The following is a 21,859-nucleotide window of genomic DNA, read 5'->3' on the forward strand; positions in this document are numbered from 1 at the left end:
GTCACTCAGGTGAAGATGAAGGTAGTCTTCTTCTTGTAAAGGTGCATCCACTATATTGAGGGGTCTGTTGAAGATGAAGTAGAACGTTTTTTTGGTTCCTAAAGTATCAGCTGGGATGTATTTGCCACGGTTGCCCAAAGATATAGCATTAACTATTTTGAGATGGTCTTTAATAAGTGTGGTTATTGAGAAGGTAGGTTAATTGTTGGTAAAATGCTGTTAGGGAACCCAGTGGGCTGGGAGGAAGGTGGGTGAATTGAATATAACTTAATTGACTTGGATTCAAGGCTTGGTCCACTGTGGTTTAGTAGCAATTGCCTTGGCTGCAAGAGCAGCTGCTCATTCTAGAGCAGTGATATGCAACCTGATGCACTTCAGGAGCAAACAAATCTAACAATAAAGCAAGAAGAAACTGGGGGCAACAGAATAACGCCCTATGGTCCGTCTGTTGTTTAAAACTGTTCTAAAATGTCTACTTTCCTGAATTACTTGGGAGCATTCACAGAGAATGGTTATTCCAAGAATGGATGATATCCTGAATGATGTGTACCCTTTCTGGATTTAGCCACCAGTGCTAGGCCTGCAACATCTGATGAGCTGTATATTTTGAATGACCCCCAAATAGTACATGGCATGTCGCGAGACTGAGTATAGTGAAAGTCCATAGTCACTACATAATAGCCCATGACCACTCTGGGTCCATACCTTTGCTGTAGACTTTGGCTGTTACTTCTTGCAACCAACATATTAAAAGACTGGCCCATTCTGGTTCTAGGACCCTAGTATCTTTCTAGTTTCGCAGAGTAATTTTCTGAGGAATGAGCACAGATAGTGCTGCTTTTCAATACTCAGGACTTTGTTTGGGTCTTCTTCACTTGTACTTTTATCAAAACTGTATGCGCTTTTGTAAGCTGTATGAAAAGCTTCACTGTAGAAAATATTTACTTGCCTGCCTAGTGCTTTTAGCTCAAAAGAACAACTCATTAGCTATGTTGCACTGAGGAAACCAAGATCCATATATTGCATTGATGAAAGCTAATAAGCTTTAAGCAGCTATATGGATCTACACAGTGGTCAAATTGGAAATTTAGAAGTAGTGATATGGAAAAAGTAAATTACATTTGATAGTTTTGCAATTAAGGTAGTAGGAAAAGTGACAGTATGACATACCACTATATACCAGCCCACTTGAACCACTGGATCTATATATCTAGCTATATCTGTGCAATAGACCAGCGGTTTCTGGAAATGCATAGTTGACTTAAAGGGACATATGCTAAATGATTTTCATATTCTGACCAAAGCTAATTAATTTAGTGATTTTGTAGGAGTGCTATTTTGATTGTGAATATATTCTGTTTTAAGAACAGTATTACTGCTTTTATTTACAGTGGAGGGAATTTTAGTTACTTTTAACCATTCTCACACTAGTCTTAATGGTTGTTCTGTATAATTTATAGGCACAAATGTTAATATAAATCTAAACAATCAATGGATAATTAAACCTACTTTGAGACTTATCTCACATGAAAGTAGTTGGGATGTATATTACAAAATATAATTTATTTTGGTGCAACTACCAATGAAAGCATTTGGATCCTGTGCCTTTTTAGTACTTGGATGAAAGGAAATATTTGACATAAGCAATTGTATTTTATGTGTTTATATGGACAATAAGAAATGCTGATTGTGTATTTTTCCTTTGTTTAGGTACTACCTTTTCCTAGTCAAGTAGTGTACAACAGAGTAGGAAAATGTGGGAGCAGGACAGTCGTCTTACTACTGCGCATGTTGTCAGAGAAACATGGGTTCAATTTGGTTACTTCTGAAATTCACAATAAAACCAGACTGACCAAAAACGAACAGGTAAGGAAACTTTCTGCATTATGAGCTGTTCAGTGTTAGTGCAGCAATATTTGACAACTAGCTTTTTTAAATCTTATATCACAGTGCATTAAGTTTTAACATTTTACTAAACCTTCAATTATATATTTGGCTTCTTCCATATTTAGTCTTCAGAAAACTTTGCACATAACTTTGAAACATAGTGATTTATTTGAACAATATATCATCAGCAGCAGCAGCTATTTATATAGCGCCACTAATTCCGCAGTGATGTACAGCGAATTCATTCACATCATGCCCTGTCCCATTGGAGCTTACAATCTAAATACCGTAACACACACCGAGAGAGACTAAGGGCAATTTAATAGGAGCCAATTAACCTACTAGTATATTTTTGGAGTGTGGGAGGAAACCAGAGCCCCCGGAGGAAACCCACGTAAACATGGTGAGAACATACAAACTCCACACAGATAAGGCCATGATCGGGAGTTGAACTCATGACCCCAGTGCTGAAAGGCAGAAGTGCTAACCACAAAGCCACCATGCTGCCCAATAACATACATATTTTACATGTAACAAACCTGCATCATGAAAAATAGACAAAACATTTCTTGTATTTTTTGTTAATATTTTACTTGGTACTTTGACATCTAAATAATTCTGAAACATTTTTGGAAATATGCCCAAAAACAGAAAAGTTTTTTTTGTTTTTTTTAATATTAACATAATTTAATACATCCAGAAAATGTATGATGCTCAAATTGTAACTTTGCTCCAGCTTTCCACCAAAGGTTTATTTTAGGAATCCACTTTTGCCAAGTCTGCCTCTTGTAGTATGGTTATTGCAGTACAGCATGTTAGTAACTGCACAGGGTTTGCCTATGATAAGACAACCTGAAGCAGATGTGTTCCCCAACAGCTTTAGGGGGCAGCAAGTTAGGGGAACTCATTTAAAAACACCAATTTTCTTGGTGTAAAAAATGTAGTGATCACTTTTTTGGTGGATCTATCAACGCTCATAAATTACAATATTTATCTTGCACACTACTAACGTGTAAAGGTTTGCAGAGGTTGGTGTAATGGATGATTTCAGTTGCTGCCTACGGCAGCAGCATGGCTAGGTTTACCCCTATTCCATTCAATAATTTCAAGGTTTAGGTTCACTCTAATTATACAAGTCATGGAACTTAGAGGTGATATTTAATATATATAGTTGCCAACTGTCCCTAGTGACAGTGCCTGGATTTAAAGACAGGCTCCTGGAACTGTCCCTACTTTTTTTTAATATTGAACAACTGTACAGTACAATTCTTGGTATTCTAGATATAAATCTCATTGCATAGCCTTATACAACTGTTTTTATAAACATTTTCAACATGTTGTAGTGCAGCATAGCCCACCTAGATTGGACATTTACATAGAAATAGAAATAGGTGGATGATCACTATCTGCCGTCTGTGCCCTCAGTATTACATATTAAAAAAATAAAAATAGAAATTTGTCTTTCACCTGTTTATCCAAACCAGCACCCAGCCATACAGCCTATTGAGAATATAGGATGTGGCATTATCATAAATTCCTCTTCTCTGAATAGATCAGATGACTGGGTTCAGGTGTATCTGCTATTGTTTGTCACACAAAGAGAAATAATTAAAAATGTTTTTGGGGTTTTTGTTAATCTCTAATAGAGGAGGGGCTGGATAAGGCAGTAGCTGTAAATGTATTCTTATATTTGGCACATTCAGTTGTCAAAAAACAATGAAAATATCAATATATTTTACAAAACTGGTACAATGGGTTTCTAATGTATCTTGCTAAAGGTGACATGGTCACCATATATGTACCACTATTGGAGCAACCTCTGAAATGATTTGCAGGACTCTTAGTAATAAATACAGTATTCTTACTGGGATACTAATAACTGTAGGTAAAAGAATTGACTAACAATGATGCCATCTGCTCACAGACCTCTAACAATTCATATTACCGTGCTATTTGAGTGTCAAATGAAGATTTATTTTAGGACAGATTGTTTGAACTGTAGATATAGCCAAAAGACAAGTCTACTTATAGGAAAAAACTACTGGCAAAGCCTTTCAAAAGGTGCTGTGCTGATTTGGAACCTTTTCCTGGCAAAGATAAATCAAATCATTACAGATATTAACGTTCTGAGCATATTCAGTACAGAAGTTTGAATATGGTGCTTGAACCTGTATATGGGAAACATTGTTTGCAACTAGAACATGGTTTAGGGACCCAGATACCATTTGCCTGCTATTGCTCGTGATGACTTTAGCCGAATCTGGCGAAAAGCTTCCAACTACAAACCATGGGGATGCCTATTTACTGTGGACAGCGATGGTACATGTACCACTGCTGCAGTCCTATCACTATCGCCACCTAATGATGACAAATAGCTGGACTCAATACCGGAAAAATGCGAAATCATTTTTCCTTTTTTGATGTTATTAAAATAATACTATATATATATATATATATATATATATATATATATATATATATACATTTTATATATATATATATATATATTTATTTATATTTATGTATAAGTATATATAGAATTTTTAATTTTTTTTTATTCTGCATCCTACTTATGGAAAGTGGAACTGAAAACCCAAGCCCAGGCAAAGTTGGGTCACGCATGTGCATAGACACTTGAAAGACTTTCTGACGAAACAGTAAAAGATTTTCTTAAATTGGAGTGAACCAAGATTTGCTGCAATATGTTATTCCACCACCTTCTGTTGCTTGGTAACTCTAAAAGTGATGTTGTTATTAATGTGTTATGTGATACAGTTTTATTGAATTGTGTCTTTCTTATGGATATGATTCAGAAATCTATCTACACCCACAAATATACATTTAGCATAGTAAGGAATTGAAAACCTATATATGTTTAATTAGTTCAAAAAAGTACTAAAGGACAAGGATAGGAAAGGGTAGGTAGGTATAAAAGTTATCATCAACAAGTCTAATAAACATAAATCTTGAATGTGTTGCCATTTGTTGGCGTTACCCTCCTCTATGCTACAGCTTGGTCAACTGATTGGCAGTAATTGTAGCACACCAAGCCATAGTGAGTTTGGCCACTTGCATTAGCTCCCACCCTTACCACATCATCATGCATAGAAAATTCCAAACTGGACAATTTTGTTTTTTGTGGCAGAATATTTATTTAATTATGTAATCATTTTATTTGAAATGTATTTCCACCAGCTCAGAGATAAGGAAGTAAGTAAATAATAATAGTTACCAGGTAACATAATGGCGCACCCCTTTTAAAGGTTTCTGAAGTCTCTATTTAGTCAGCCTATTCTGAAAATTTTCATTGTTATGGCATTGGTGATGTAAGTTTAGTTTTGCATCATAACGTTCTCTCTTCACATTGTATTGTTTTACTTCTGTAAATACATTTTTGAATAGTCTAGTGCAGTGGTGCGCATTTGGTAGCCTGAGGGCCACACACGGCCCCCATGGTTTGAATTGTTTACTCTTTTAGTAGTGACTGCAGAGTATATTCACAAGGTTCATTTATGATTAAATAATTATGAATTTTCACAAGTTTAAATTGACCATCATAGGTTAACTTACTGTTACAGTAACTCAGTCTCAACATCTGTATCAGATCCCTTCCTAAAGATCTTGCCTCTGTCTGAAATGAAGTGGGGAATTAATACATTACTTAGTTTAACACTGAACAATATATTTAACCTTCATGGTTCATATAGAAAAACGTAAAAAAAAAGCCCACTCTCCCCCTTGCTGTTCGCTCTCACGATGGAACCACTGGCGTCGCGTATATGCAAGAACCCGACAATCTCTGGAATTCAAATGGGGACAACTGATTATAAGATATCTATGTACGCAGATGATATTCTTCTTACGATCACCAATCCCCTCGCCTTCATTCCATCTCTTCAAAAAGAACTCGATGAGTATGGCGCAGTATCTATCTTCCTGATCAACATGGACAAATCAGAAATTCTCCCTCTTAATCTACCTCCCCACCTATTAGATACCCTGAAGAACCAAACAAATTTCAGATGGCAACGAGATAAGCTTAAATACCTGGGAATTTACTTAACGACCCATTATAATCAGATATATGCAGCTAACTTCCCCAGGCTTTTAGACTCACTCAAACGTGATCTTGAAAAATGGGATAAGCTATATATCTCTTGGCTCGGCCGCATGGCGGCGGTAAAAATTAACCTCTTGCCACAAATTCTTTATTTGTTTCAAACCCTACCTGTTCGAGTACCCTCTCTTGCGCTACAGACCCTCCAAAAGCAAATCACTAGATTTGTTTGGGCAGGCAAGCGACCCCAAATAAGAGCCTGCACGCTCTTCCGACGAAATTCAGAAGGAGGGGTGGGCCTCCCAAACATCTCCAAATACTATAATGCTGCACACTTGACCCAGCTAGTTTTATTTCACTCTCCACCTTCCACAAGGCACTGGGTAGACATTGAGGCTACCTTTTTGCAATTACTCTCGCCCTATACATTACTTTGGATTTCAATCAAACATAGACCGCCACTCCCGTTACTCTTATCCACCACCCGTTTCTCCCTCCAGATGTGGGACTACAGTACTCGCACGTTTCAGCTAATAAAAAAACTCGGAAGCTATGTTTCCACTGTGGAACATTCCAGCTTTTCCACCAGGACAACAGCACTCCTCTTTTCACCACTGGTCCCGACGACGTCTAAGATTCATTACTGACATAGCGCCCATGCGAATATTCCCCGAATTTGCTGACTTACAAAGACGATATGACATTCCCCATGACCGTTTCTATCAATACCTTCAATTGAGACACTTATATCAATCGATCCCAACGCTTAAGCTTATATACCAGCTTACAACTTTAGAAACTTTTTGCAGACGTAAATCCCTCCCTACTGGTTTAATCTCTACTTTTTACAGCATCATGGTGGCATTTCGTCAACCTGCCAAAGATCGCTATGAGCTGAAGTGGGAAGAAGACCTTGGAGTGGAACTAGAGGTAGAAGAGTGGGCTAAAATCAGGTCACGAGTCGCTAAGAGCTCTATCTGTGTCCATACTAAAGAGAACTCGTATAAGCTCTTATATAGATGGTATTTAGTCCCAACCCGCTTGAAAGCCATATATCCTGACTTCTATAGTCAATGCTGGAGACTCTGTGAGCAGGAAGGCTCATTCCAACATATTTGGTGGTCCTGTCCGAGACTTGTGGAATTCTGGCAGAAAATTCACATTTTAATTGATAGAGTCACCTCAGTAAAACTCCCCCCCTGCCCCTCATACTCACTATTGCATAGGCCTATACCGGACGTTAACAAATATACATTGGCGCTTATAGGCCATATACTCAATGCAGCTAAATGCGCAATAGCAGCAAATTGGAAACACCCAGATTCCCCATCACTGCCTGAAATTATCAACAGAATTTGGCAGACCTATAGTTGTGAACACATTACAAGCATTCTCAATGACCGTCCCAATAAATTTTGTGCGATTTGAGATCCTTGGCTCGCCTCCTTTGGGGCAGAACAGCCAAGATCTGATTAGAATGGAGACTAATGTACACAGCGTCAGAAGACGTTCAATATATGGTATGTACCTGTAATACATTTAGATGCCAAGTCAGGTGTTCCTTCTCCTTCCCCCTCTTACCACACTAACATTTTTTCCTTCCCCTTCCCTTTTCCCTCTCTCTCCCTGTCCCCTGCTCTCTTTCTTTTCTTTCCCTTTCTCAGTTTTTATTTTTATTGACAAAGTTCACATTGTTTTTCTAATTCGCAATGTACTTGTTGTTTGACCAATGTAACTTAACCTTTACACTGTTTTGAAAAATTGAAAAATGTCCCTAATAAAATATGTTTAAAAAAAAAAAAATATGTAAAAAAAATAGTGGTCTTTAAACATATTCATACTTTCTTAACATGCTCTTCTGTAGATATCTAGGTAATATTAATAAAATATCCATATAATAACAAACTACATTTCTACTTAATTTTCAGATGGAGTTGATAAAAAATATCAGCACTGCTGAGCAACCATATTTATTTACCCGACATGTTCACTTCCTTAACTTCTCAAGGTAAGTTGTTCTGCCTACAAATGTTTGATTCGGTAATAAAAAAAAAAAAATTAGACAATGAAGGTAACCAAGAGTTCTATACCAAAGGTAAAAAGCACAACAATATTACTAGCAGCTACAAATAACACAGATTAGGCGCAGTGTTGGCTAACCTGTGACACGTCAGGTGTTGTGAAACTGCAAGTCCCAGCATACCCTTCCAGCAATAAGCTGCTATATATTGACAAAGCATGCTGGGACTTGTAGTTTCACAACATCTGGAGTGTCACAGGTTAGCCAACAGTGGATTAGGAGATATAAAAGTAGTAGGTTGTAGGTGATTGGTGGCAGTGACAGGCCATGTCTCAGTTGTCCAAAAGCTATGAACTATAGTGGACTGAGTTGCTGTTAGTGCAGGGTAGCTAACTTCGTATGACTTGACCTCACCTTTACTCCACATTATTATCTTTTAAATTAAGAGGAGCATTTGTTATCCTGTGTTTACACTTTAATTGCACACACTATCTTCGTATTCTGTTTCTGAATACACTTGTTACATAACTAGATGCTTTTACGCTTTCTTCTCATGACACACCTACTTCAGTCCTATAAACTAAATTTACTGTATCTCATAGAGTTCTATATATATTATCTCCTGTATCAAGACATTATAAAACTCATAATCACAATGCAAATATATGCGCATGAAACAGAATCTTTACTTGTACAATAATGTAGTAATATAATTTCAATACCATAAACTTACACATGGTACATATAATATTATTTCAACACAGATGTCAATCTATGTGCTGGTACAATATCTGATATTACTAATATCTTGCTAATTGTATATATTTGATCATGTGATCACATTGGTGTGTCTCTGTGTGTGTCTATGTATCTCAGAATCCACTACCACTCCCATGTTGACTCTCCTCCTTACATATATCCTGCTTTCACACACACACACACACATTTTATATATATATATATATATATATATATATATATGTGACGAAACTAATGTGATACGCTAATCATTCTGTTTCTCGTTTGTCACATAATGTGGTTTATAGCAAATACTTTTTATAGCCCTTCTTTTGTTCCCCAGCTCACCAGACTACAACTGCATTGTCCAATTACATGTGGCTAAGAGGACTTTGTAGTTCAGTGTAAATATGTATATTGTGTATTGTAAATTGATGACTTGCAGTAAGGTTGCTATTCATTGTCTTTAAAGTGAAGCCAGGGGGATTGTGGGTAGGGATCAGGTTGCCATGCGCTGGAGTAGGAAAACTAATTAGTGTCCATTGTTCTCACCAGGCTAGTCCAGACAGGCCATCTAACAGGGGAGGTTCTCTGGAAGGACAGCTCATATTCACTCCCCTGTCCAACCCCCTCTAGTCCAGCACTGACCAATGGTTAAGTAGAATAGACCAAGGGGTTTTCCCAGGGAGGGGAAAGACTGTGAAAATTAGACCTGTGATATAAGGAACAACTCCAGGGGGGAAGGGTGTTCATGCTGGGATTTCATTCATGAAGATGCATCTAGTTTTGAATTGTCGTTTTCTAACTAGCGTCTATATATGCAGCTGAGAGGGATCCATGGGTCGTGAAGTCTGGACAGCAGGTGACTATATCTCCTTAAGTTATTGGGGTAAGGGACAGATAATGTGGTAAATCTGCCTGGCATTTATTTACTGTGTGTACATAATATTCTAGTGTTGTTTGTATGACAATAAATATACTGTTGTATTTTTATAACTGCATTTTGCCTGAGTGACCATACGAATCCTAGAAGGTACTGGGTAGACTTCCCTGGCATAGGAAGGCACCCGTGGGTGGCCAGCCAGCGTGAAGTGGGTAGCATTGGGTGAGATACACCTGGTATCTTCACATTTTTGGTGGCAAGCAGTGGGGTCATTCAGTCCCAGGTCCTCTCTGGGTAGAGCTGCAGGGGAACTGTATCGTGATACATTCCAGGGCTCTGCAAAGCAGTTAGCTCTAGAAACCAGTTACCACATTATCCTGAACTTACTCCAAAAGGCTTTAAGGTAGAAAGTGTCACGAAAAGCGTTGTGGGCTTTAGGCGAGGGAAGATGCCGCCTAAGTGACGATTTGATAAGGGGAGGCGCACCCCGTCAGAGGAGAGCGGAAGATGGAATTGTGTCTCAAAGAGAGGAAATCACAGTGAGGTGATCCCTGGAAGTAAAATGGGTGTGAGCTATAGGAACAAGAGAGCAGATCACAGCCCAGTGTTGAAAAAGTTCCCAAAGGAAGGGATGAAGCAGTCCAGTACAACCAGGAGAAAAGTGTACTGGGATGAAGGACTGTGGCAGAGTCTGCAGGATGGGGATATGGATGTGTTGCACCACCCCACCACAATGCAGCACATTTTGGATTATTGGGATGAGGAGTGCCCAAAGATTATTATGTGGGAAGGAGCCAGTCTACAGGAGAAATTGGAGAACCTGTTGGATGTGTTCCTAATGTTGAAAGAGGAAGCAAGTGCCTGTAATTTTCGGGATGAACCAGAATGGGATGATTTTACAAATGAAGTTATTTGTACTATGCAGAATCTGGCCAAGGGAAAATCCAGTTATAACAATATTCAGTAGTACAAACAAGACGGAAATGGACTGTTACAGCACAGGGACATGCCTGATGAATCCCCTGCAAATGTACTAATAGAATCTGTTCCATTAGCAGATTCTACAGATCCATTAGAGACAATGAGTATAAAGGAGCTGATAGTGGAATGCCAGATCCGGGGTGTACCTTACCTGTACTGCACGCACAGGGATATCCTCAAACGTCTTTTAAAAGATCAGGAGAATCCCATCAATGCCTTCAGTGTCTATAGGAAATGGATGCTCACTTTAGGTCCCCACATACCTCTCTGGGAACAAATGCAATGTCTGCAACAGAGTTTTGAAGAAGCAGAGGATGAGGTATGGCGACAAGGACTTACTGACACTGAAATGTGGCAGGATCAGTGTTATCGAGTGAATACGGAAAAATGCCAATTGCAATGTCTTTTGTCACACGCTTAAAAAAATGGCTGCTCAGTCTGTTAATCAGGGGGAGGTCCATCCCAGTGGATTATACACAGTTGCCCAAACTACTATCTTGGGGGAGACTGGAGAAGAAGTGCTTGGTGAGGATGTTGTACCTCTGACTACTCAGAAAGGATTAGGAGAAATCCTCCCATTTGGTGACTTGGATGGAAAAGAGCTACCAAGTAAGTACCATGTAGTAGCATCTTCTGATAATTTGCCTGTGTTATTGGCACCTGAGACTTTGTCTGAGTTAGAACAGAATTACAGAAAAGACCAGTTATCCACCCCTGTTGTGCCTGAAATGGTTTGTTTAATGAAGTAACGCAGGATACCGCATGTGTGCTCTTCGGGGCAAGTGATGTACAGCTGTACCCAATTGTGCCAGAAGAGAATCATAAACTTGCTCAACATATGATCTCAGCAGAAATCATGATTACAGACTGTATGACAGAATTAATGGGAGAGGATAAAGGAATTGTCATGTCAGAGGCCACTATCATGGGGCCCTGGGAAAACTACACTTATGCCTTTCCATATGCAGAATTGGCAGATGAGGAGATGTTGACTGAGTGGGTGTCTGAGAGGGCACCAGCACAGCAACATTCACCAGCCTCACAAGCTTTGATGCATCGCACTCCAGCTCCAAATCTGGGAATCCAGGACCCAATACCAGAGGCCTGCACTGGACCATCCACTTTGTTTTGCTGCCAGGAGGACAAGTCTGTGTCCAATGAGGATTCACACTACCCCGATGCGCCACAGGCGAGCGAAGTAGTGCAACAGTTGGATGGGGTAGCAGGGGAGGGGAGATGCACACCAACATACTAACAGGGGCACCCACATGTGGTTTGGGAGGGGAACAGATGATTCCCCATAAGCAAAGAATTAATGGAGCCACCACGTTTGCCTGCCACTGGGCAGTTGTCTCTTGAGTGTTTGGGGGAGAGGGGATTGGATCTTTGCCAGAAACAAACGGACAAGGAGGCAGAAAGTTTGCCTGCCACTTGGCAGTTTTCCCTCGAATATGTGGGGGAGGGGAGCATGGCCTCCAGAAACAGAGGACAGGCCAAGGGACTATTTGCAGTTGGGCAATTAAGGGTAGACAAGGCACCCAAGGGATGTTGGACTACAACTCTCCTACCATGGATGTGTGCACCGGAGTGGCTGAGTTTTATTGTTGACTCATCTTATGACACAGGGCAGCATAAACCCCCACTCCAGCTGGGTGGGAAGATATGCCTGCAGCCATGGGACCCTAGTGGGAGATTGAGGAACTGTGTACTGCTGTCTACCTTGCCATCAGACCCAGGAGAAACCACAGCAGGCCAGAGACTTTGGACTTGGAAGAAAGGTTTACTTGGGGCAAAGGAGCCACTGGGGAACAAGGGCTAAAAAAGTAGGGGAGGTATATGTGACGAAACGAATGTGATACGCTAATCATTCTGTTTCTCATTTGTCACATAATGTGGATTATAGCAAATACTTTTTATAGCCCTTCTTTTGTTCCCCAGCTCACCAGACTACAACTGCATTGTCCAATTACATGTGGCTAAGAGGACATTGTAGTTCAGTGTAAATATGTATATTGTGTATTGTATATTGATGACTTGCAGTAAGGTTGCTATTCATTGTCTTTAAAGTGAAGCCAGGGGGATTGTGGGTAGGGATCAGGTTGCCATGCGCTGGAGTAGGAAAACTAATTAGTGTCCATTGTTCTCACCAGGCTAGTCCAGACAGGCCATCTAACAGGGGAGATTCTCTGGAAGGACAGCTCATCTTCACTCCCCTGTCCAACCTCCCCTAGTCCAGCACTGACCAATGGTTAAGTAGAATAGACCCAGGGGTTTGCCCAGGGAGGGGAAAGACTGTGGAAATTAGACCTGTGATATAAGGAACAACTTCAGGGGGGAAGGGTGTTCATGCTGGGATTTCATTCATGAAGGTGCATCTAGTTTTGAATTGTCATTTTCTAACTAGCGTCTATATATGCAGCTGAGAGGGATCCATGGGTCGTGAAGTCTGGACAGCAGATGACTATATCTCCTTAAGTTATTGGGGTAAGGGACAGATAATGTGGTAAATCTGCCTGGCATTTATTTACTGTGTGTACATAATATTCTAGTGTTGTTTGTATGACAATAAATATACTGTTGTATTTTTATAACTGCAGTTTGCCTGAGTGACCATACGAATCCTAGAAGGTACTGGGTAGACTTCCCTGGCACAGGAAGGCACCCGTGGGTGGCCAGCCAGTGTGAAGTGGGTAGCATTGGGCGAGATACACCTGGTATCTTCACAATATATATATATATATATATATATATATATATATATATATATATTATATATATCTCAATCACTGTTCCGGTTCATATACTCTAGCATTCATACACGTACAACTTTCACCATTGAGTACAATAGGCACTTCCCAGTAAAACATTGCTGCTTAATAAAACTTCCCTTTTCAAAGACACTACTTAACAAAGCATGGTATGAGGTCGACCATTTTGAGAACACCTGTTAACACAGCATGTGGCTCTGTGGTGGCTATTTTTAACCATGTAACAAGCCTATTAAATAACACATTGCATTATACTCTCAACCTTTGTACCGATAGCAACAAGTCCAGTACTTAACTTCTTTTAACACAGATGTTATCTCACACAAAAGGCTTACAGTAGGAAAGACAGGACATACATGAAACAAGAGGCATACATAAAAAAGGACATTGACGGCAGACAAAATAAATACAGACATAAAAACAAAGGGTACAGAGGACACTGCTCATTAAAGAACTTATATTCTAAGTGGAAGAGGGCACAGCTGAAACAAGAGGAGCAAGTGTGGTTTAGAGTTGAGATTGTTGTGAAGGTATATTAGTGTGAATAGTATCATTAGGGATAAGCTAAGCTGTAAACAAGAGATGAGTTTTTAGAGAACATCTAAAAATTTGAAGGCGGGTAAGACTGATTGGGCATGGTAGGGAATTTCATAAGTGGGGTGCAGCACGGGAGAAGTCTTGTAGGAGCGAGTGAGAGGTGGTTACCAGAGACGATATAAGGTGTAGATCAGAGGTAGATCTAAGAGGACGGGAAAGTATTTTGATATGAAATTTGAGATGTATGAAAGGGTGATGTTTTTGAGGGCTTTGTAGATAAAGGTAAGTAATTTGAATTGGATTCTGGAGGACACAGGGAGCCAGTGTAGGGATTTGCAAAGTGGTGAAGCACATTTAAAGTAGTGAGATAGGAAGATCAGTCTTGCAGCAACATTTAGATTGATTGAAGTGTGGATATATGGGTGTCAGGAGTGCCGGATAGCAAGAGGTTGCAGTAGTCAAGACTGGAGAGGGTGAGAGAATGGATAAGGGTTTTGTTAGCATGTTGAGTAGGAAAAGGGCATATTCTGGCAATGATCGCCGCCTCTCCTCCACTCTCATCACCTCTTCCCACTCCAGAATCCAGGACTTTACCCGGGCAGCCCCCCCTTCACTGGAATGACCTCCCTCGTTCCATCCGTCTCTCTCCTACTCTGTGCTCCTTCAAACGTGCACTGAAAACTCACCTCTTCCGTAAAAGCCTACCAACCATCCACTTAACCACCTCTCCTCCTCCACTCGCTCTCCCGTCTCTCTTCTGGCTCCCCTTGTGCCTGTTCTGTCTAACCTCCCTTAGGATGTAAGCTCACATGAGCAGGGCCGTCTTCCCTCCTGTCTCCTCACCTGTTCTTCTACTCCATGCTTATTGTATCAGCCTGTGTGGAGCTTCTGAAGTATTGGTATTTTTGTTTATTGTTTTGTACTGTTTCACCCTGTATAGTCCACTGTTTGTACTGTGTACGGCGCTACTGATACCTTGTGGCGCCTAACAAATAAAAGATAATAATAATAATGTACTTAAGTTGGAATCGACAGAACTGGGAATAAAGCAGAGGGTGGAGTCAAGTATGACTCCAAGGCAGTGGGCTTGTGAGACTGAGGACATTGTGGTGTTATTAACAGTGGGGGAGATTTGAGGGGAGGTACTGATTCTGGAAGGAGGAAAGATAATAAGCTCTGTTTTGAATATGTTGAGCTTTAGGTAGTGTTGGGACATCCATGTGGAGATAACTGAAAGACAGTTCTTTACATGAGATAGTACAGGAGGGGAGAGGTCAGGGGAAGAGACATAGATTTGGGTGTAGTAAGCATAGAGATTGTACTGGAGACCGAATAAGCAAATTAGTGCCCCAAGAGAAGAGGTGTACTATGAAAAAAAGTAAAGGGCCAATAACAGAGCCTTGTGGGACCCCAACAAATAGTGGGAGTGGAGGGGAGGATGTGCCAGAGGTATAAATGCTAAACGAGCGGTTTGATAGGTAGGAAGTGAACCAGAAAAGAACTGTGTCATGAAGGCCAATGGAGTGAAGGGTGTGTAGGAGAAGAAGGTGATCAACATAATCAAAAGCAGTAGAGAGGTCTAGGAGAATGAGTATGGAGAAATGACTCTTAGACTTTGCAGTAAGTAGATCATCAGTCACTTTTGTGAGAGCAGTGTTGGGAACGGAAGCCTGGTTGCAGAGAATCGAGAATGAAGTGAGAGGAAAGAAAGGCCTTTGTACACTAGCAAGTAGTTTGGAGCCAAAGGGGAGGAGAGAAATAGGGCTGTTTGAGTGAGAGGCTGGATTGAGAAATGGTTTATTTAGGATTGGGGAGATGAGCACATGTTTGAAGAAGAATAGAAATGTGCCCGTAGAAAGAGACAGGTTGAAGAGGTGAGCTAGAGGTTGTCTTGCAGTGAAGGAGAGGGAGCGGGGAAGTTTGTAGGGAATAGGGTCAAAGGGACAGGTTGTAGGTTGAGATGATGAAGGAATGGGTTGGAGTGAGCAGCATGAACGGAGAATGGGGATCAGGGTTAGGCGAGATGTCACCAGCAGCCATGAGAAGGAGCAGGGTGAGGAAGAGGACATGCGAGGAGGATTTATAGATGTGAGGTTTATTTATATATATATATGTATGCTGGTGAGTGTGGTGGGTGCAGGAGACAAAGCAGTTCATGTGTGCAGACTAGTGAGGAGGGAAGTAGTGAAGGGGAAATCATAATTGGGGAGGGAGAAATAGGATTATGGAGCAAGAAGAGTTTGAAGAGAATTGTGGTGATAGTGAGTAGGAGAATGTAAACTGAGTAGGTACGTGATGGCAAGATGTGAATCAATGTGTATTAGCTGGGGTAGGTAATGAGAGTGAAAAGGAACAATTGATCCAAATTGTGCAGGGCAATGGACATTAATGTCAATTAACATATTCAACTATTATATATTCCCTTTTGATCACATATTGCCACAGCCCTGAAAGACCCATGAAATACTTCTGTTTTCCAGTGACTAAAGAGGGGGAAAATCCATGTCTGTCTCTGTGAGCTGCCTTCTAAAAAGTACCTCTGTCTTAAGAAAAGGTCATTACAAAGCTTCTGTGGGAGTGGCTGATGTACAGGATTGGAAGCTAGGTCTGCTCAAATGTAAATGTGTTTGGCCTCACAACTCTTTAGACACATGCTAGTATCCTGCCATATAAAGTGGTGGAGGAGATTGTCCAGTTAAACTTTGGAAGGAAAATGGAATATAGAATAATATATATATATATATATATATATATATATATATATATATATATATATATATATATATATATATATAATGTATATAATCTTCTTCAAGGACTCACCTCAAGTTGGTTGAGTCTTGAAATTGGCTTCAAAATTTTTTAGGCACTTCAGAGTTTTTCAGGACTTCATTCATCAACAACTCCTGTTCACCTGTGAATTTAATTTCATAAAAAAGTGTAATGAGCCGCTATAAGAAATTGTCTTAACCTTCGTCCGACTTTCTTTTTCTATTTTTAAGAATATAGGTCAACATACTTGTCAACCAGGCTCCCTTTTACCGTGTGTTAATACTCTGGCCTCCCTACTTATCTTCCATTAGCGATAAACTGGGCTGAATTTGTTTTTATTTATTTAATTACTAATTTAACGTTAAAGAATGCCTTTAACTTCCGTTAATTCAGCCTAAGTTAATGCAACTGAAGAAATCTGCCTTGTGCCTGCCAACTCATTTACACAACCACTGAAAAGAACATGTATTTTCTGAGCAGATTAGTGTGAGTCATTAACACTTTTTCACTATTTGACTTTAGGCTGCTACACAACTTGACAACAAATCATAAGCTATTGTATTTTCCTATAATTGCTGCACATTGATGTATAACACAAATTGGAAAACTAAAAATTAATGTACATGGCTATTTTTTGTATAATTATTTTGGCTGTGTATTATAAAGTATAGGAATGCATAATTTGTAAAGCTGTCTATTAATATAAAAACTGTTTTTTAGCACATTAGTCATTTAGTCATCCAATTTAAGTGATTAATAGGCTGTTCAGAATTTGCAGTTTATAATTTGTATTGCATTCATTATTGTTTTCAAATCAGTTGTTATTTATAGGGCTGAATATTTCTCCTATATATTTAAAAATACATCCTTCAACAGTAATACAGCATCCCTATATATTACTATGTTTCCCACACTGCAAATATCTTGTGGGAATGGGCCCAGAACTTTACCACTTCTTTTCTTAAATACTTTGCTCTCATGAATCATCTGAGTGAATGCTGTTCATGTAGGAGCAATTTTTTCCCATAAAAATGTGTTTGTGTGTTTGTATGTACATGTGCACTCAAAAGTCTAAGCTTAAATGAAAAACATTACAGGGTATGTAGGAATAGTGATCTAACATTTCTGGAAATATTGAAGTTATGAAAAACAATTTTCTTAACACCCTTTATGGGTATATATTCAGTCTGGGGGGCAGTATACAGGCACTTCTTCGCCCCACTTCTTTACAAGGCCAACGGAGAGGGGGCGGCTTGCCTTCCCCGCTTGTCCACAGGCCCTGTAAATTCTTACTTGGTGCCAGTGATGGTGCTCTCCTCCCTCGTCACTGACAATCTGGGCGTGACCTAGGCGGGCCCCGGTTGTTTATTTTAAAGTGAAAGATCCATACCAGCACTTCGACCAATGTATGCATGCTACTTTAAGAACATGAAATGTATTATATATTATTTGGTTTGCCCATGAGATTATCTTTGATAAAACGTGGGCCTTGCTTTCACTTTACTTTTGTCTGTACCTTGTTTCTCACAAAATATGAACTAAAAAAATTGTCACTTTTATAGACCTGTTTAATGTTCTGGGATCCCCAAGGTGCTGGGAAGGAGACAATGTTCCATTATTTGAGTGTTGAGCTTGCCCTAAGTTCCTAGATGGTGTTTTACTGTACATTGGTGTGGATTTTGTATGTTACAATGTTGAGGATCCCTGTTAGAGGTATAGTTCACTCTATATTAATATTATACTTGTGGCATGTTATTTAACTGTATCTATTGTGTTCAAATAATTGTAATTTCTAATTGAGACCTGTATTGGTAATGTTGATTAAATGTAGCCAGCTAGGTCTGTTGTTCAATCACTGAGACACAATGATCTTTGCAGATTATCTGCGTTGAAAGCAATTTATGTTCTCTGTTAGCCCTATTATGTGGAAGTAGATAGACTGTCACTAGACATAGGACCAGTCCACTCCAGACATCATGGCACCATATAGCTCACTATAGAAAGATAGCTACAAGCAGGAGTATAAAGATAGGATGCAAACTTTCAGAGAGGACAACTGAGCAAAGATCCAGATTCAGTCAGTTTGCCATACCCGACGTCTCTTTAGCTGGCTGTGTGAGACGTCCACTGAAGGCAAGAAACATGGTGAAATTCCTTGCTGCTAAAGACTCAGATTCTATCTCTGCATGCTACTGCATGCATTTTCACTTTCACTCTGCCCATTGCAAGTGACGTAATTTGTTCTGGTAGAGATTACTAAAAGTCGCATTTTACATCTGCTGCTTATTTTCAACTTGGGGGAAATAGCGCCTGTTTATTAAAAGGTAAGTGTACATTTTCTCCTTGTCACTCTTATAATCTTCGCTATTGTAATGACGCGTTAACCTGTGTCTGGAGTTTCATAGGGATAAAGACTACCACTGGTTTGTAGAACTAACAAACAAAATATTTGGCGCTAAAAATATGGTAGTGAACTAGTGATGCCAATATATACGAGGTCTGCAACCTCAAAAAGACATATATATAAACCCAAAAAATTACAATGGCATCAGATTCACAATGAACTGCTAAAGCACTGGGGATATTCAAACAAATTTATTTAAACATGTATAAAAAACATGACCAATGATATCGCTACTAAATACCAAACAGAATATTACAGTATTAGATTAGATAAAAGATCAACAAAATATATAGGTGCACCTATATTAATATACCATGATCTGAATGGCCTTTGGATCAATGGATAATGTTATTATAGCAGGATATTGTGGTGATAATACTAAATCCAATATGAAGATAAGCAGCAATTAGTCTCCTGAGATGTTAAAGTACAAGTGACCAAGTGAAAAAACACTTGGATAAAGATGGTGATTCCACGGAGTATGGTAAACACATGCCTGTGGCAGAAGTATAATGAAAAAACGGAGCAGCGATATATGAGCTGCAACAATCAAAAAACAGTCTCTTTCCAGATTCCTGGATAATACGACTTATTGTTGACTTACCACCGGTTTGTCCATAGTTTTATTGCTGTTTTGCCTTATATTGTTGTGTATTGTATCTTTCCTATCTACCTTACCTATGTGATCTGTGAAGCTTGGTATTGGAGATTGTAGTGTGAGCTACGGCTCTATTACCCTGTACCATTATATTTAATGTATAGTTTAGTCAGACAGAAATTGCAAATTTACTTATTTTTAAACTGTTTAAAATTTTTGGTAGAAATAGAGCTACAAGTTGTTCAAGAACCCATTATCATCATTATAAAACAGAACTATGTAAATAATGGCAAAGTGTGGGAAATCATTGTCACATCATGAACCTCTGTCTCATTGGCTAATTTTCTGACCTATCATCATCGGCAGTCCCTGCTTCTTCCAAATTTACATATTCACCATTTCAGGTCTTGATACTGAAGGTTTGTACAGATCGAGGCAGGCTCTCTACTCTCGCACACATTATTCCACATCTTAATTTGATGTGGATAAACGTAGACCAGTTGCTTTTACATATGTTTACATACTGCAGAAGAGGGAGTAATTGAGAAGCAAGGGGCATCAAAGATTGTGTTATGCAAAGCCCTTGCACCATATTTAAGGAGGAATATGTCTGGCAGATTCCCAGACTGCAGTCCTTGACCAAACACCTGTAGATCTTCTGTGTTCTGCAACATTTAAAAGTTCCTTTTCAGCATTAAGTCCTAATTGTGTTACTTATTATGTAATAAAGCCAAATGAATCCATGAGATTTGCAGCAACACATTTCTTCCCATCTGATAATGAAGTCTTTAAATTCTCCTTCATTATGTGTAAGCAGAGAAGAGATTCAGATACAGTAATTGTGCAAGAATCTTCAGGAAGATCTTTTGATCGAGGAGGGTTCCTTACACTTCTAGACACTTTAAGATCCTCAATTATCTCCCAATTTTTTATTATTATTATTTTTTTTTTTTTTTTAGTAAACTTTAAGATGAAATCACCACTGTACCCAAAGTAGTTTTACTACAGTTTGGGTGTCACTATTTTATTCTTTGTGTTCTTCTCTTCCTGCTTCTTCTTAGAGTGCAACTAGAATAGAAGCATATTTTATATGTTTGAGCATTTTTTGTTTTATTGATATCTTGCAGAATGATTCAATTTACGATGTCATTAAGAGCAGCTTGAACCCATGGGATGCATATTACTGCTGTAATATGCGAATGCACTATGATTACCTATGTTGAATTCATATTACTGCTTTATCAGTTGGCTAAGCTAATACTCAACCACTTCCAGTCTTCTATAGGACTTCACATATTTTCCTGCTGATATACTTTGCAGTATCCCTTTTCTCTCTGGTTTCACTATGTCTGTAAAAACACTGGCAGAGGTTGTTATCTCAAAGTGTATGATTTCTTCTCCCTACAGTTGTCCATCCATCTGTAAGTGCTACAAGGCAGAGTGCTTTTTTTTCTCCCGCTAGAGTATGGTCAATTGTTTCCTGATTTTCAGGTGTCACTTTGTCTGCAAATGAAAATATGGAAATGTTTTGTATACCGTTGGTTGCAATATTTAGTTACTTGAGGAAGTTGGGCAATGCTTTACGCTGCTGTTATAGAAGAAGCAGGAGGATTAAGTTGAATGGTGGAAAGGGCTACTTGCACTTTCTTATGATGATCAGGAATTTTTTAAATATTTTTTTTACATATATATTTTTAACGAACACAAGTGTAAATTACAAGACCATAATACCATAATAATTAGGTTTACAAGGTCAGATATATATATATATATATATATATATATATATATATATATATATATATACATACAAGTTAACCCATGCATGATACTCATGCATTCTAGTCAAATCAAGCTACTTAAGGTCTTAAAAAGGTTCTTGTCATGCATTTGGGCCTAGCCCAGGCCTCCTCAGGGGAAGAGCGTTACTTCCCGACGCAAGCGCCCTTTTTAATGTGTGTTCATGAGGTAAAATTACCTCACGAAAATGAGTTTGACCCCTCAACTCGTAAATTAAGCCTTTACTACCCCTCCCACGGGGGGAAGGGGGGATCATGGAAGTTAACTGACTACACTATTCTAATTTTTTTGTCAAATAATATCAGTATACCAAATTTCAGGTCAATTGGATGAGCCCTTTCTGAGAAAATAGTTTTTTTCCACACACACACACTAACACACACCGCTAGGCTTTTACTTTAATAATATTAGATA

The 21,859-nt window shown here is 39.1% G+C and overlaps 1 protein-coding gene across 1 annotated transcript in view; it reads left to right on the forward strand.

The window, feature by feature from the left end:
• UST (uronyl 2-sulfotransferase) overlaps window positions 1-21,859 on the forward strand; it is a 232,702-nt gene that overhangs the window by 161,006 nt on the left and 49,837 nt on the right. Inside the window, exons 3-4 of the mRNA XM_075203248.1 lie at window positions 1,711-1,866; window positions 7,873-7,952. Coding sequence (XP_075059349.1) covers window positions 1,711-1,866; window positions 7,873-7,952 — 236 coding nt within the window. The remainder of the gene's footprint in view (window positions 1-1,710; window positions 1,867-7,872; window positions 7,953-21,859) is intronic.

The sequence above is a fragment of the Mixophyes fleayi genome, chromosome 3, assembly GCF_038048845.1.
Source record: "Mixophyes fleayi isolate aMixFle1 chromosome 3, aMixFle1.hap1, whole genome shotgun sequence".
In the NCBI taxonomy this organism is placed as follows: domain Eukaryota; kingdom Metazoa; phylum Chordata; class Amphibia; order Anura; family Limnodynastidae; genus Mixophyes; species Mixophyes fleayi.